Below are 17,115 nucleotides of genomic sequence, written 5' to 3'. Positions count from 1 at the left end.
AGTGACTGGGCACACTGGTTCAATAACGGCTTAATATAATCTATACATATTTTGTGAAACAATTTAAAAAAAAATAGACAATTGACTTCTTGTTGCGTTGTGCGAAAACTGCGAAATATTGTTCATTCAATCATTTAGACCAGTGCCGAGCAGCGAGTTGTGAAATATAAACATTTTGTTTTCAAAATGAACTCTTTAATCAGTTTTAAAACCTGAAGTGTGTGTTTGTGAAAAATTTCGAAATGTTAGCATTTCGAATTCGAGCCTTCGAATCCTTTTATTACCAACCCAACATCTTGAACGAACCGAATCAGTAAGTAATTGTTGATCATCATGTCGAGCAATCGTGAAGTATTTTCACTGCACGATAGCTCTCCAGAAACACTATTCAACTTGTGTATGGATTACATCGTGACCAATCTTAATACAATTACTACATTGGACCCAGTGAGTCGTTGGCGAAGACTCAAGGAGGATATCATTCTACCTGCTGAAATATGCGAGAAATTTCTTCGCGCCTTCCAAAAGAAATGTCGTGTCAACGATCATATTGCGAATCTATTTCGTGACAAATACCGTACTCGATTGGATACCGTTAGACTCCGCAACTCCCGCATCACTGATGAAGGATTGCGTTGTTTGATGGAACACAAACCCTATGAGGTGGAGCTAGTACAGTGCGAGTACTTGTCGCAGTCTTCGTTGGAGACTATTAACAACAATAGCCAAAACCTCATCTCGCTGAAGTTTGGCCCCATAACATACGTTCTATCACAAGATGAGAATCTGTACAGGCAACGAGGATACATTATACATGCGCCAAATCTACGGCGTCTTACGATTCATCGGAGAGGCCTTGCTATATTTCCATTACTACTGTTGAAGCCCTTGAAGCACTTGACACACTTGGATCTCTCCGAGTGCACATCAGCAGGCTCAATATGGGCACTTAACGAGCTGAACAATCTTAAAGCTTTGATTCTGCACAGTGTTCCCTGGTCTAAAGATATAACAGATTGGATTGCAAGCCTGCATACTCTCCGGCACCTAGATATCTCACAGTCAAATGAGAGGCAGGGCAAGTACTTCAATCCAAATGAAGTGCTCTCTAAACTGGTCCTAAGCTTGCCAGTTTTGGAATCTTTGGATATATCTGGCACTAATTTGGCTGGAACTGGTGCTGCTCCAGTTTCTATTGTTTCCAAAGGAGCATCAGGAAGACCAGAAACACAAGCACTCTGTGATATTCCGGGGTTGGTGAGCCGTGTCAACAGGCCGCTTGAATTCCTCGGGCTATATGGCACCCATCATGGCGCTTGCAAGAGACATGATATACCTGCTAAAATTGTGAGTATGATTTATTGACATGTCCTTTTTGCATTTTTGCCAAATGGTGGCATCAGTTGTTCTCTGTTTATCTAAATATTACACAATATTTAATTTAGTTATGGTAACTAAAGTTAAATGCAATTCCTACATTGATCACCTTGTCTTGCTGTTTTGGTTGAATTTCTAGACTTGTGTATAAGTTACCATAACTATCAAGAATATTTTAACTAAGAGACTCAGTATACTAATATGTAAAATAACTAGTAAACATTATTGTTTTGTTTGTCGAGTTGATGTTAAACAGTAGGTAGGTAAAGCTGTGTAAACAATGTTTTGTCATACATTTTATATTGCTACGAGAAAGAGATTTGAGAGTTCTTTTTATCACTCTTTGTAAAGGTCACTGACAGGCTAGCCTCAATTAAGTTGGAGTCTAAATATTATTGAAAGTTTCACTTTACGATCCAGAGGTTGTTACTATGGGTTATCTTCATTAAAGGACGGCCTTTTTTTAGATATCGGGTGATGCCAATGAAGAGCAAATCCTGACAGCTGCAGCAGCCTACATGGAGAGACCGGCCATGTTGACTAGGGTCCTCAATGACCTATATTATTTATTCCGCTATGAGAACAATGCATATGTGGGCAGGGCCCTGTGCGTTGTGCTTGATGCAATGGATCAGCATGTATCTGAGAAACATATTCAGATATCTGGAAGGTAACCAACTTATACTTTATATTGTGATTATATCACCTCCAGTTATTTGTGATTGTTAGAATTCTTGATTAGTGATATAAGGTAATTGTTTCATTGTTTTTCTAGGCATGCTTTGTTTGTTAGGAAATAACTTGCTCATTGTATTGATACAGTTTAATCTGGTATTTCATATCTAATTGAAAGAGTAGGCATCAAACAAATTAACTAGGGCAGTAAATGTGTTTGTTTTCTGGATCTCAGACATTTTGGTCAAAATAAGCGTTACTAAAATATTTTAAGTTTTATATTCTGACAACAATGATAGCAGACCAATAACATTAATACACATAAGTCTTGTCACAATATTATTTGAGTGTTTGATAATGCATATTATTAATATCTTGCTGGGATGTAGCTAAGAAGTTTTAAGCTCTCTCAGCTAAATGTCAAAATTGTCAGAGCATTTAATTATGCAAATTATGTTTCCTTTTAATTCTCAAAATCTTATAAGAAATGTCTAAATTTATTATGATGTTGAAATGATAAGTATTTATAACTTGTTTTTGAATCAGTAGTTATAGCTTAAAGTATTTCATGGGTTTCACATTATTCAAGTATATGTCATAGTATATGGATATAGCTTCACAACTAGAGTGGTGTGCTTGATAATAAAATGTTTTATACAACTAGGGTAACAAGACCAGACAACAACTGCGTTTTAAAAGACCATCCTAACTGTTGTATACTTTTATTTAAACTACTGTCGTTTCTTAGATGATCTTTCACTATTCTACTCAGTTAATCTTGTGATGCAATAAACCAGTAACGAGATTCATTGCAAAACGCCATTATCTCGTTGTACTTGTACTTAAATACTATTTCCGCGGCGGTTGGCTGGGCATCTAAAGTGTAATCAAATTCAATAATAATAAATAATATTTTTCGTGGTTTATGGATATACGTGGTCTATTCAAACTGGGGACTAGAAACTCAGGGGCGAGGCCATTGCTCAGCAGTGGGACACAGAAACAGGCTTATTAAAAAAAAGTGGTTCTATACATGCTTGAGTTTTCGGCTGCTTTTGTCGGTTTTCAACCTGATATTGGTAAAACTTGCTGTTTAATCCGTTGCTTAACTGAAACTAGTCCTTCAGCAAGCTGTAAACTATAGACTAACTTTTAAGCTTTATCCGAAGAGCGATGGAGTAAAGCGTATTAGAGTTTAAGTTGACGTACAGAATTAATGGCACCGAAGTACTTTCAAGAACACATGTGGGCACTAAAGCTGCTTAGCTGAAGTGGAATTGACATGTTTGTTCTAAATTAAACTGATAGGGGCGAACAAAATTACGAATCTCAGCAGTTAAATCTGTAGGTCTACGAATTTTATATTTTTAAGCTTAACATTGTTGGCGGGAGTCTAATGGGGAACGATGAGCAGATTTTTGTTCTGTCGTTAAAATTTTATGAAAAGATTCATGTTCTTATATCAACCTACAAGGCTAACTGGCACTTATCAGGAAATCGTGGAAATAGCTCTAATAGAAAATATAACATTGCGATAAAAAAATCAGCAACCAGATTCATCTAATACTATTAACTCGTTCTGTCAGCACTTTGCTCCGTCTGCATGGTTCGTTTAGCCAAGTGTAATTTCCGTAGCGGTCCGATGGGCACCTAAAAGCGCGTCGCGAAATACGTAGGCAATACTTATGGGATACAATTCTTCAAAGTTTATGAAGCATCGTTTACGACCGGTTTCACTTATGAACGTGTCATATGAGTATTGGCGGTGTTGGTTGAAGTTTTAGGGTGGAACTTTGACCTATCCACAGTTAATTAAAATTTTCACAACACGCGTGGCGTAATTTATGTACCTACCTATGCAGTGGGTGGTTCAGACCACTATAATATTGCGGCGAGTGTTCTTACCTATATGTAATTTGTATGATATAATTATGCTAATGATACTCATTAGAGCCGTAATTTAATTTATTTTTCGTACGTTTGTGCAGAGTACCACAACAGCTTATTTTATTGGCAGTTTAAAGAAAAACGTAGGTTGGCGACTCAAGCGCTCTTGACATGCTAAGTACGCGAGCTTTATGAAGTTAAGAGATCGTCGCCTGCGTCTCGCATGTCTATCGGCAACTTTTCTCGTAGAGGGATTTCATTCGGTTTGATTTAAAAAAATAATTTTGTAGAATTGTTAATTTCGTTTTGACGTTGTACGTATTAAAAGCAAATCAGCATGTCCCTTAGTTGTTCTCGGGAGATAGGCTTGTCAATTTGTCGAGTGAAACATAACGCTGTCGAAATTGCAGTTCCTAGATTTTCCAATTCCAAGTAATTTACGTGTCAGGGCCGTAACACTGCGCAGATCGATCGTTCGGCGCAATCAACACATGTAGCCTATAGCGGTGGACACAACAAAACCACAAAATACATCACGGCTCGTGCAATGACTCGATGCTATAACGCTACGTACCTACAACAGTGGGCAGACATGTACACGATACCAATATGATATCGTAGCACTTTCACACAGAACTGGGCATGAAATCTCACGTTTCGAATACCAATTTTAGCGCGTGCTATCTTACGGAGATATTTTTAGATCCCTTTATATTACCTATATCTTACCATCATGATATACCTACCTACTTATACCTACCTAATAAACTAATTAGAGCATTCAGTTTTCTCAACTATTATACTCAACGGATCGACGGAAAACAAATTACCTAGTGCCTTATAGCTTTTGCTTCGACTAACCGGTAACGATAGCGTAGACGATAAATAAAGTTTCTTGCTTCGTTGACAAACTGAGAATTTGCGATAAGTGCATTCACAAGAAAAGTAATGTTGCGCTGTAATGTTTCTTTATCCCAACTTTTAAACTTGAGGCTGAACAAGCTTGGTAGCAACTAAGTTTCGTAGGCGCCTTCGGCAAGCCGGCAAAGAAGTTAGCAGTCACTTGGAAACTTTATTTTTCTTCTCACGCGCCAGTGCGCTTGTTATCAAATCGTTACTGCAACAAGACGACGTTGAATATTTTATGACTGTCGTACAATCAGAGAAGTTCTATAGAAAGATTTAAAATGCAACAAAATTATGAGACCGCGAGTTAATTAAGGAAATGATTGAAGTTAGTATTTTAATCTAAAGTTGTTGACGTTGCAACGAGGTCTCATTAAAAACTTAAACCTCTAGTTTGTTCTCAAGAGACTAGTCTTTGAAAGTCAAAGCAAGTCTTATTATGCGACTTAAAGGATTTAAGTAAGTCTCATGACTATGTATACAGTAGGTTATACAATGACGTGTACCATAGGTTACCTAATCTGCATGTTGTATTTACTTTTTATCTGTGCCTGTTGGTACAGAAACTGTAAACAACGCCTACGCAAGTGATAGTAGTGTACATTTATATTATTAGCTACTTTGACACTTGTGTGAAGGGATGCCAGATGGCTAGAATCCAGCTATATCTGGATTTTAATCTTTTATGATTTGAAGACTTACGTATTGGTATGGCCCGCCTTTTGACTAACTATAAAGGTTTCACCGGGTCACATGAATCGGTTCCATAAATAAATTGGCTTTTGATACCAGTAGTACAATAGTCTCCCAAAATCTGTTGTTTTAGTAAAATGGGTTTGTTGGTCACGTGCTCCAAATAAGCGACACACCCTACAAGGAACGGCTAAATATAGCTGTGTATGGTTAATTGTTGCTGTCAAAATGTTCAAACGGTTATTGTTGTTGTCTTTTAGTAGGCTTCATAATTATTGTTATTTTAACCGTGTTCTTCTTTGACTCAAACAAAAGCTGGAGGTGATATTCAACAACTTTTGGTGGCTATATTTTTCTGGAAGGCAGCAATTCTAACTTTTGTTTACTTTTAGCGCAACGTTGTTCTACATAGTGAAGGGAAAGGAGAAGGATCGTATTGGCATAAAGCTGAAGCGGCGCATCATCACCGCGCTGCTTGACGGCATGGAGGCCCATCTCGGCGATGACACCATGATGAGAAATGGGTGCCTCACTTTATGCCAGTTCAAAATACCAACGGATGTAGTAAGTATCCATATTACCCTGATTTCGAAACCACACACTTATTAATAAAAAAGGATTGGTTTCCTATATTTCAGTTCCTAACAAGCAATTATTACAAATTAATTGGCATTAAAAATGTTGTAAACATAGGTCATTGAAACCAGACAACTGAATGCTTACGCAGTTAATTCTATAATGGGCATATCAAAATGTCTGCGTAGTGTAATATAAAGCCACTCGGTTTAACATTACGTACGAGGAATCGTGTTGTGTGTAGTCACCACCCATGGGAATGCTGTTCCGAGAACCTCTGACCTCGTCCTTTATTTGAAGGAGTTAGCTCGCGACGTGTTAAGCACATGGCCTAGATAATCTAGTGATACCCTGAGAGACTATATACGTAGTAACGCCCTGATCCAATAATGTAATGTAGGTTTAGTAATTAATTGACTATAACACTTTTACAGTATACATTTATACAGTAGATACTTTCATTATTTTTGCTTGTAATAAATGAAGTCGCAGCCGCGTACTCCTGAAATTTTCATTATAATATTATTGCTACAAATAATATTATGAACGATTCTTTACAATCGAGTTTCTCAACGGAAATACCTAAATACGGCTATCTTTTGCCGTTTGCCTATATTTAGTTTAGTCCAGATATTTTTGTTTATAATCATTATCGCGGATATCTTTGACATAGTCATTGTTTCGATTGGATTCTCATTCATATGGAAGTATAAAAATGAATATAATTGTATGACCTATGAAAAAATAGAGCTACTATGCTATCAGTATTGCACAGTATTTCATGGGTTGTGTGATTTTCAGTGAGTCACTACGAATTTTGAATTATCATGTTCCTGTTTTGTATGTTTAATTCATAGGGGAAGCTGGCATTAATTGTGGGAATTACCTTATTATAGTATTGCTATAATATATTTTCTGTTTGTTTTTCAGTTATTTGAATACGAGCGTGTCGTTCAGATACTTTTAAACGGGGTGGCCGACGTGAATCAAGAGGGGTTCGTGCAGCGTATCGCAATCTACTTATTAAACTCGCTGGCCTGTCAAGTAGATGGTAAACAAAAGCGATTTTTAGGCAATCACGGTGCAATCGGCGTAAGTATTATACATTGATATTTTTATTAATAATTTACCTTAATTTAAGCTATTACTAGACCTATGTCTGTATGACCTATACCTTGACGAAGACTTTTTACTAATCGAAATATGTACCAAAAAGTATCATCTCCTTGATTTAAATAATCACCGTCTAATGTAAGAAGTTATCGCATAATATCGGAAACACTGTCACTGTAAGAGATATATCTTATTAATTTTGAATGACAATCGGTCATATCGATTTAAAATCATCATATTGTTTACTTATATATAAGAGGCAGACAATTAATGTTCACGGCTGAGCGTAGTGCCATATATGCATTTAATTAAAGACTGCTTTGCGATGCTGCCACGATCTTTCACGAATATATAAAAATGGGTCAATTGAGAACCTCCTTCTTTGTTTGAAGTTGGTTAAGAACAGTTCAGTAGAATGAAAGAGCTCAGTAGTACGAGTATACTAGTACATGTATATGTGTTAAAAGCCAATTGCACTGATCGTGCGACTGAAACAGTTGAGTGGTAAAGCGTTGGGACCCTGATACTACTTACTGACAATTGCAAGATTGCATTCAACTGGTACCCGCTGTGACACACTTTCCCAACTGAAAAATTACGATGTATCTCCTACCTATATGGTTATACGAAGGATAGATGTCAGTTTCAGTACTAACTCATCGATTTTCCGATACATATTGTCACGCCTTTTTCCCATAGGGGCAGGCAGACACCAAAAAAGTATTATGTGTACTTTCCGATAACTAAGTAAACACAAATATATGAAATTAATGAATAATATAATTAGAAACAGTTGCAGTTTATGTTAACCGATACTTATCCAGAGATAAAAATACACTTAGTTACTAATTTTTTAGTTATTTGTTACTTTAAATTGACTTAGCTGGCGAAATTTCCCATCGAAAACAACTATATGAATCATAATAACAATACAGAAATGATATATGAATCCATTATTTATTATTTAAATGATGTGAAGTTTATTAACAAATTTTGCTGTGCGAAACGAGTATTGTAATTAAAAATGTAACGTCTGCTATTGCAAGCTCATGAATATTGATAGTTATGTATTTGTCGCGACTATTGCGCTGGGCGTACATTTTATGAGTTAAGTCAATGATCCTAACAAAAATTGTGCAAACTTTTTCAGACAAACTCATGCACTATACATACTTTTAATACTCCTAATGTTTTTAAAGAAGATAAATTGCATCGAATCCTTGAAGTAGATATGATTATTCATTTCAATAAACCGACAAAAGAAACTATACATTAATTTACTGCTGTGCGATTTCAGCAAGATTAAAGAGAATAAGAATCATACAAAATCCCAAATATACCAGACCAAATGTCAAAGGGGATAAAATACGAAAATACTGATATAGATTTAGAACGACCAAATGCTGGCAAGACATAATAACACTAAGCTGTGCCGCCTCGCTTTAAAGTTCTATCTTCGCGATTGTCTATTTCTGATGCTACCTGCTTCTCTATATTCAGAATCAGAACTGTCCCTATTGATTACCAACTAAGTTAGTCTGAAGGCTAGACTACTGCAAGATTTATTTCCGGCTTTGTGCCTCGTTTGTTTACACAAGCATCCAACTAAAAGCTCTTTAAATATGCATTTCAAGTTTTACCCATTAAAAGCTGCAGCGACAAGTTGCGACTGCTGAAATAAATGTTTAATGATAGTCTTTGTTTAGACTTGTATTGTTAACAACGAAGTCGAGAAGTAGACGTTTAAAAAATACATTGTACAGTTTTATCCGTATTCTCGTGTATTCGGATGGGCCCTTTATTTTTTCATTGTTAGCTAGTGAGTGATAGTTTTGTTTGAAATATTGAGGCGTTTTAAGTTTAGCAATCAAAATAAAGATAGAAGCAACAGTCAGTTCGAAGATGGCATAGGAGTCATTTAGTCTTAACTATGATTGTGATGTTTTGATACAATAATCGCCCGTTTATTTTTTTATCAGAATTTATATAAATAGTTTTAGCAAGGTTATGTGTGAACAAACTTAGCCAATGCAAAGTCCCACACAGTTAACTAGTTTCAACCTGACCATTGGAATATCAGGAATACAATATTATGTATGTGCAACGGACCGAAGTTAGATTATACATCTCTATTTCATGACAATCTATAGTTTAGAGAATAACAAGTAGGAAATAGAAATAGCAGAACTGAGTGACGGTGGTTTGTTAGTACTTGTTACTTGTTAGTAGTTAACTAACTAGCGAGGGAGCCGACGGAAGCGGGACTAGTTGACATTACTTCCAGCTACATCATCCTATTGCAAATCAAAATGCATTTCATTATAACCTTCGCAACTTTAATAGTGTATTATATAGTTCTAGTTCGTTTTAACTTTTGTTTCCTATCAATTAGTAAGCGCATTTTGATGTTTTATAGTTTACGGTCAGGCATCTCAATATTGTTGTTTACTTCTTAACCAAATGTTTCGTGTGAGATTGATTGGTCAATTTAATGCTTCTTAAAATAAAAAAGGAAATTATGGATGAACGTAATATTTCTTGGGTAGGTACTGGTAAATTTTAAGGGACTCTAAGAAACGCAATGATTTAAAGTCGAAGCCATTTTTGTAAATGTCGGTTAGAAATAGGTACCTATTTTTAAATGATACCAGTGGATTATATATCTGTGATGCCTGACATAACTCGTCTTTTAAATTAGTACAATACATTAAATTCTACATTTTGCGGGAACGAGTTAACGCATATATACTTATAGTTATTGGTCTGTTAAACAACAACCGATCTAACTGTTATCAATGCATTTATGGTCACGTACCTAGATTAATTTGCGTTATTTTCTGTAACAACTATGTTCCGACTTCCTGCTTGGCCGCACTTAACAAGCATGTCTACTGTTATTTTGAAAATATACGGTGCAATATCAAGTCCTTAGATACAATCTTAATGTTGCATTTATTTGGATAGATGTTAGGAATGCCTTTGTTTTAAAAGTGTTTAGGATTGTAGAAAAATGAAACGGACAGAGATGGTTATTAATTAAAAATCATGGAAAAAACCTTCTACAAAAAAGCTTTTTGAAGTGCCAGTAAAGCAAATTATTTTCATTAAATTAGGCCTTTTATTAGTTATTTTAATTTTAAGGCTGTACTAATATAAAAGTTATTATCCCTGCTGTGCGTGCTGGCTTCTGAGAAATTGATAATATTTTCATTAGTTTTTAATTTTCTACCTCTATATGCAAAAGCTTGCCTTTGAAAAAAAGCAAAAAATAAATTCAGCTGGCGTTACTTTACTATATTCGTCATTTACATTATTCACTGCACTATTGTTTAAGTATGTAATAATAGTTCTACAATGAATAGAATAAAACCACAAACTGGATAGGAGGATAGCACCTACTGCACTTAGTATATTCACTGAATATTTTGCTATTGTGCAGTAGTTACATGTGTTGTTTTATTTTGTTACAGAAAATGTTAAATCTTATCTCCGATCGTCTGGAACGACGCGTTTGTGATGATGTGCTGGAGGTGGCATGGTCCACTATGTGGAACGTCACCGACGAAACCCCTCAAAATTGCCAGAGATTCTTAGAAAATCGCGGAATGGAATATTTCCTTGCTTGCTTAAAGGTAATTCTTACAAATTTATTTATTATTGGAAAAACACTTACCTTATATTTAACTTATTGCCTATCCATTAGGAGACATAAGTTTCCTCCTTGGCTAGGACATGGATAGGTTGGGTTAGAATTTTTTACCATACTCTACTGTACCTAATGGAACCTGTAAAAATATAAAAATATGGGAAGTAAAAAAAAAATGGTAAGGGGCTGATTTACGTCTTTCATGTCTGCGCGGCATAAAGGAAGATAGATTATGGAAATATATATAGAATGATAACAAAGTAATCGTAGTCAGTTATGTTTTCTACGGCTAATGCCGTGTCACCCTATTTGGCTATTTCGTGGTTATTTTTATTAAGTACCCGCTTATCTCATTCATATAAAATGCAAGATTAGAAATTGCATAGTCAGTGTCTTGATATTTATCTGATTGTTGCTTATCCATGTTTCAGTTAAATAATATCAGTCATTATTTCCAATTCCAGATATTCCCCGACAAGGAGGAATTGTTGCGCAACATGATGGGCCTGTTGGGCAACGTCGCGGAGGTGGCCGAGCTGCGGCCGCAGCTTATGAACAAGCTGTTCCTCTCCGTGTTCTATGAGTTGCTAGACTCATGCAGCGACGGTATTGAGGTAACTATGGTATGGTTCGACGGATTTAATTAGTCGTCGCCATAATGCAGTGTATTTTTTTATTTCATATCATTTGACCTGTATACTTTTTCATTCTGGTATATAACCAAACCGCCAGACCCAGATTTACGTTACCCGTTTTGTTTTAATCAATTATAATCTTCCCTTTAATAAAAATATATTTTCAAGCTTTGCACATGTTCTTCTGCGATTAAAACTGTTAGACTTATTTTATTTCATAATTATGATGTTTAGATGCTTAATAGATGCTGTGTAGTGTCTAGTTCTAAATATTACCACCAATTGAAAATCCCCCGAGAATAAGTAGTTGCTTATTTTTTTATAAATAGTGACATTTACTTAACTTACGTCAGGGAGCTACCAAAATTATTTGGCTTAAAATATTTGATAGAATTCGATGCTACTTCTATCACATTAATAGAAAAATAACAAGCAATAAAATACAATTTTGAAGCCGTAATACGCTTCCTGTATCAGTATAATTATTTAAATATTTTGATAAAGCTATGCACAGTTAAATCTTTAATTAAATTACAAAAGAATATTGGTGGTACAGCGAAAAAAGTGAATAAAATTACTCTCAAATATGGTTAACTTATTTGACTGCAGGTGAGCTACAACGCTGCCGGCGTGTTGGCGCACATGGCTTCGGACGGCCCCGAGGCTTGGACGGTGGACGAGCCAGCGCGCGAGATGGTCCTGCAGCGCGTGGCCGCGGCCGTCGAGCGCTGGGACCTACACGCCGAGCGCAATATAAACTACCGCTCCTTCGAGCCGATACTGAGCCTCCTCCACGCTCACCACACCCCGCAGTGCCAGCACTGGGCCGTGTGGGCGCTCGCTAACCTCACCACTGTCTACCGTTAGTATTTATTTCATACTAGACTTCATATTTGCAGTAAACGCAATAGTCTCGTATAATAGGGAATTTGGGTGTATTTGGCAAAAGCCGAATATCGGAGACGTAATCTAACTCGAAGATTTATTGACAGTATTTTAAAATTGGATAACGCCTATAGCCCGAGTCTTGGTGATGTGTGGTTGCAAACAACTGTTTGGACTTGGAAAAAAAAATTATACATGTATATTTTTATGAAGTAAAATTTGCGTTGATAACATATTTGTTTAAATTACAGCGGACAAGTACTGCAACCTGGTGGAGTCCGAGGGCGGTCTGAGACTGCTTAACGAACTGCTCGCTCGCCCCACGCCCTATGACCTGATCAAGAAATTGGCCAGCATTGTGATTAACAATTGCGCCAAATACGCCGCCCGTGACACCGGCACACCGCCGTTGGCAGAGACTCCGGACAATTAACTAACGGAGTTCTTTGAGGACATAGATCCTCAATTGCGTGAATAGCGTTTGTGCAGGATCATGTTGTATCTCGCGCTCGCGGTGCTCTGCACTGGGTCGACGACACTCTGGTCCGTATACTACTTTCAATTCATGAATTGATTATAATCAGTTCCAGACTATGTTACGCTATCACGCATGGACTTGTGTTACACACAAACGAAAAACTTTTGAAGTTTTATCATAACCTAAGATATAGGAATCACTGTGTTAGTACAATAAGTAAATTATATGGGTGGCGTTTGCCAGTAATTATAAGTGATGTTTTATCCGTATTTCATGAATACTTGTAGCTGTTTATCAATACTGACGTGTATCGAGCTTAACGTCGTCTCGTCCACCAAGCTCCGGGCACGCCCCGGCCACGCTCCGGGCTCGCTCCGGCCACGCTGCGGGCCACACGCGACACGTGACACGACATACGACACGTGCGTGTAACCCGACACCACTCTACTCTACATCTATAACTATTTCATAACTATTATATGACATAAACTTACACTTTACACGAAAACTCAACGCTAGTATAATTACTATTATTAATTAATATAAATAAGAGTATACAATATATAAATAATTATATGATTATTATTTAATTGGTTGTTTTGAGCTTTATAGAAGTATGATCTGTATTGATTGTAATATAATTTGGATTTGACGGAATCATATTGAATTATACTTTAATCAGCTATTATATAATTTATTTTTGTCAGCCTATTGTTTCTGGGAAGTGATTATTTGATGAAAGAATCAGAAAGTTGATTTATTGCCTTTGATTTGAGGACTTGTCTTAAGAAATTAGTTTGAAGAACTTGTTATAATTGTCGCCCGTTCCGTATCCTGTATCATTTGTATACATTTTGTATTGGAATTGCATTATATATCTACGTAATGTTATGTCTTCACTAAACTAGGGATGTTATTTGTTGCACACGAAGTTTGTATAAATTAAATTTTATTCGTGGCTACTGGCGATGTTTAGTACAAAATGAACATTTAAGAACATGTAACAAAATGATCGATGTGGCAATCCTTCTATCACATAGAAAGCTTGTTTGACAAATATAAATGTTTTATTAGACTAGCTTCTACTGTGCACCTTACAATGAACAGATGCTATAAGATTCAAATCTGTTTATTTCTGAGTTGATAAAAAATACAATGTATAAATTATAGATAGGTTTTAGTATCAGGTGTACGCATCGGTGGAATATAATTCAGTATCGAACACTTTACGACTAGGACGTGTGCCCGCGGTCTGCGATGTGCTGGGCACACGCGTCGTAACGTGTCGACATTTGCCTATTACAGTTAAGAAAATAAACATAATCTGATGCGAATGCCTGACGCTGAACATCCTATCTCAAGATTTGCGTATTCCGCCGTCTGAGACGAAGGAAATTGATATTGTAAAATATTTGAAACGCGCAAGGGCTTACTAGTTACGTTGTGCAAACAAATTTTTATCATTAACGCCGTTTGTGTGGACTAAACCACTACTTGTTAATATTTTACTATAGTTCTGTTCATTAGCCTTACTAATATACTTACATAATGTACGGCAATTATTTAATTAACACAGGATAATATTATTTGTTATACTTTTTCTGAGGCTTTTTCAGTATCGTTCATATTTCTGGGTTTAATAACGACTTTATTAGAACTTGGAATTAAATAAATCATGATGAAGATAGGTCCGTCCCGTTTCCGTTGCCAGAATGTTAGCAAATATTTTGATACTTGACTATTAATTGTTTATCCATTTTATTACTAGTCAAATCATCTTAGTTGTGTGGATATACGCATTATAAACCTACTAAATTGTAATTATATCCACTGCCCTGTGTGCCAATACACGACATGACTCAAGAGCGCCTCTACTTGAGACCCTTCTTACGAGTAACCTACTTGATTTCTTAAACTGCAGCTTACATGCGCAGCTTCTTAGACAGTGAACTGTACATTCATTGATTGCTGTGTGAAAAGCCACAAGATGATTAGATTACGCGAAAGTCACGTCCATTTGGCAAAAAATTACAAACGAATAAGTTGGGAGGTGTTTTGTTACAAGATTTTAATTCTATAATTATATATTTATAAAGTGATCGTTTTCGGTGTCTATTTAGCCCAAATATAATAGTACGGAATTAATTCGATAAAATTTACGAAGTTTAGTAATTGTAATGATTGTTTAGATAATGTGCACATCGTTGGTTGTTTAGTAAAATATCAGCACCTGCTCTGGTCGCACCGATCGTATTAATTATCTTTACTGCTAATTGTTTAAGATAATGTCTAGTTACATCAGTATTTGTAATAGAATTAATCACTTTATACAATAGTTACATTAAATAATTTCATAGATGTCTGTAACCATTGAATGACAGAAAAGTGTATAGGAACACATGACAGGCTTGCAAAACGGATCTCGGAGCTACTTACAAGAAACGACAAGCCCGCAACGTGAGATTCTGTTTTGTACTGAGTGAACTGTGAACTTATCCGCTCCGCACGATGCGCTAGCGGGGTATAATCAAACAGCATGTGTTTAGTTGTTGTAAGGCCATATTCAGTAATTACGTATGTTACATGTTATATTCAATCTGATTACAATTGTTAAGATATACTAATTAATATTGGAACGATATAGTCGAGCGCACTTGTGAACTGATGAGTACTGACGATAGTTGATGTTGATGATATACGTTACGCAGGAGCAGTATGCGCAGAGTTACATTTGATGGTATTGCGAATCTAGTCGGCCCGTGTATAAGAAGGCACTCTGAACAGAGCATCACTGAAAGGTTTTGAATAAAATTTTTGTCCAAGCAGTCTACATGTTTATTAAACATTGGTGTTTTGATGGTATTTAGACAGATAGTATATTACATAATCATTATTATAAATGTCGGTAATACATTATATCTTAACTGGTCAATAGATGTTTGGTGTCTAATATTATATGTGATCTTCACACACTATGATTGTCTCGTAGTATTTGATTAATTCTGGTTCCTGATTATTGATTAAATATATATTTGTTACACTGATTAGATGCTGTGTCATATATTTACTTGGACGTTTCAGTTTTTTGTTATTCACAATGTTCACTTATGTTGATTATGTATTAATTCTAGAAAGTCTTACCTCTTTAACTGATTGTCGTTTTAGAGATTAATATGTTATCAATAAATAAATAAATAAATGTGTTTCTTTGTTCAGTGGACTTATCTCTTAATATTTCATATAAGTACTTAGCACTTTACCCCTTTGTTAGGAAACTGTCAAAACTTTGGGATATTATTAACTATGTTTTTTATCGTAAGCTATCTTGAGCTAAAATGATTTTGGTGCGCAAGGAAACTCATGCTCCAGGAGATTTTTTTAGAATCCATGGTAATTTTGTACTCTATATTATAGCGCACAATCTACGCAAGTTTCTTTTGTTTCATATACAGTGTACGAGAAACGAAACAAAATAAACCTTTTTTTATGAAGAATTAGTTCTTACGAGATACGCTAGGGGCGCTGAACATGTTTTAATACGTGAGGCTAATTCTAGGAATATTAACCCTCTAATAATTACCTTTACTTACCTTGCAAGTAGTTAAGCCTCAATATATTATTTATATGGTAAATTATAAATTAAGATATTCAGCTTCTGGGAAAAATATTTCTAACTTACATTTTTCTATTTCAACTCCTATAAAAATAAAATAATTTTATTTGCAGTGTGAGATGCAAAATCAAAAAATAGCAGATGGCGGAACCATTGTTATTTACCCCTGATGACACAGTGGCAAATTTGGTAATCCCATAAAAATGTTGTACCCCCTAGCATCAAATGGACTGAATAATCGAATCGATTGGAACCAGGCAACAGCAGCGCATGCTCGTGCAACTAACGCTATGGGTATATGAAAATACAACAGATCTCGATGGCGATATTCAGGGGGTCTTTGTATAGTAAGTTATTTGCTTACTATAAGAGAAATTGAGGATTCAAAGTAACATCGTAAGGCCGCCGCGAGACTTGCAAAAATAAATAAAATTAACGATGGAAATGAACGTTACTTTGTATTAAAAATTACAATATTATGAAATGTTTGCTCATACCTATAACCTAGCGCTAATTATAATAATAATGAGCAATATGGCCTATATTCTGCAATGTTATTGAAACGACTATGGGTGGCACTCTAATCTCTTCAAGTTAGTAGAGGTAGGTAACAGTATTTGATTAAAAACCA

The 17,115-nt window shown here is 35.8% G+C and overlaps 1 protein-coding gene across 2 annotated transcripts; it reads left to right on the top strand.

The window, feature by feature from the left end:
- The first annotated feature begins 56 nt into the window (after window positions 1–56).
- On the top strand, window positions 57–16,086 carry LOC142986697 (protein zer-1 homolog). 2 transcript variants are annotated; one of them, XM_076135297.1, is made up of 8 exons: window positions 57–1,347; window positions 1,845–2,047; window positions 5,931–6,102; window positions 7,045–7,206; window positions 10,698–10,859; window positions 11,338–11,496; window positions 12,118–12,370; window positions 12,645–16,086. In XM_076135297.1, the coding sequence occupies exons 1-8, from the start codon at window positions 334–336 to the stop codon at window positions 12,824–12,826; spliced, it is 2,307 nt and encodes a 768-aa protein (XP_075991412.1). In that variant the 5' UTR covers window positions 57–333; the 3' UTR covers window positions 12,827–16,086. The 2 variants fall into 2 exon arrangements, with proteins under 2 accessions (XP_075991412.1, XP_075991413.1); XM_076135298.1 differs by having other exon boundaries at window positions 58–1,347; window positions 11,338–11,487.
- The last annotated feature ends 1,029 nt before the right edge of the window (window positions 16,087–17,115 follow it).

This window comes from Anticarsia gemmatalis, chromosome Z (genome assembly GCF_050436995.1).
Source record: "Anticarsia gemmatalis isolate Benzon Research Colony breed Stoneville strain chromosome Z, ilAntGemm2 primary, whole genome shotgun sequence".
NCBI classification, from domain to species: domain Eukaryota; kingdom Metazoa; phylum Arthropoda; class Insecta; order Lepidoptera; family Erebidae; genus Anticarsia; species Anticarsia gemmatalis.
This window is presented reverse-complemented; position numbering and strand designations above follow the sequence as displayed.

What these genes read in the sequence shown, in the direction of transcription:
- LOC142986697 (XM_076135297.1), top strand. Translation starts at nt 334, where the DNA reads ATGTCGAGCAATCGTGAAGTATTTTCACTGCACGATAGCTCTCCAGAA. An exon ending in TCAAAATACCAACGGATGTA is followed by an intron (nt 6,103 to 7,044) that starts GTAAGTATCCAT and finishes TTTGTTTTTCAG; the next exon opens with TTATTTGAATACGAGCGTGT. An exon ending in TAACCTCACCACTGTCTACC is followed by an intron (nt 12,371 to 12,644) that starts GTTAGTATTTAT and finishes TTTAAATTACAG; the next exon opens with CGGACAAGTACTGCAACCTG.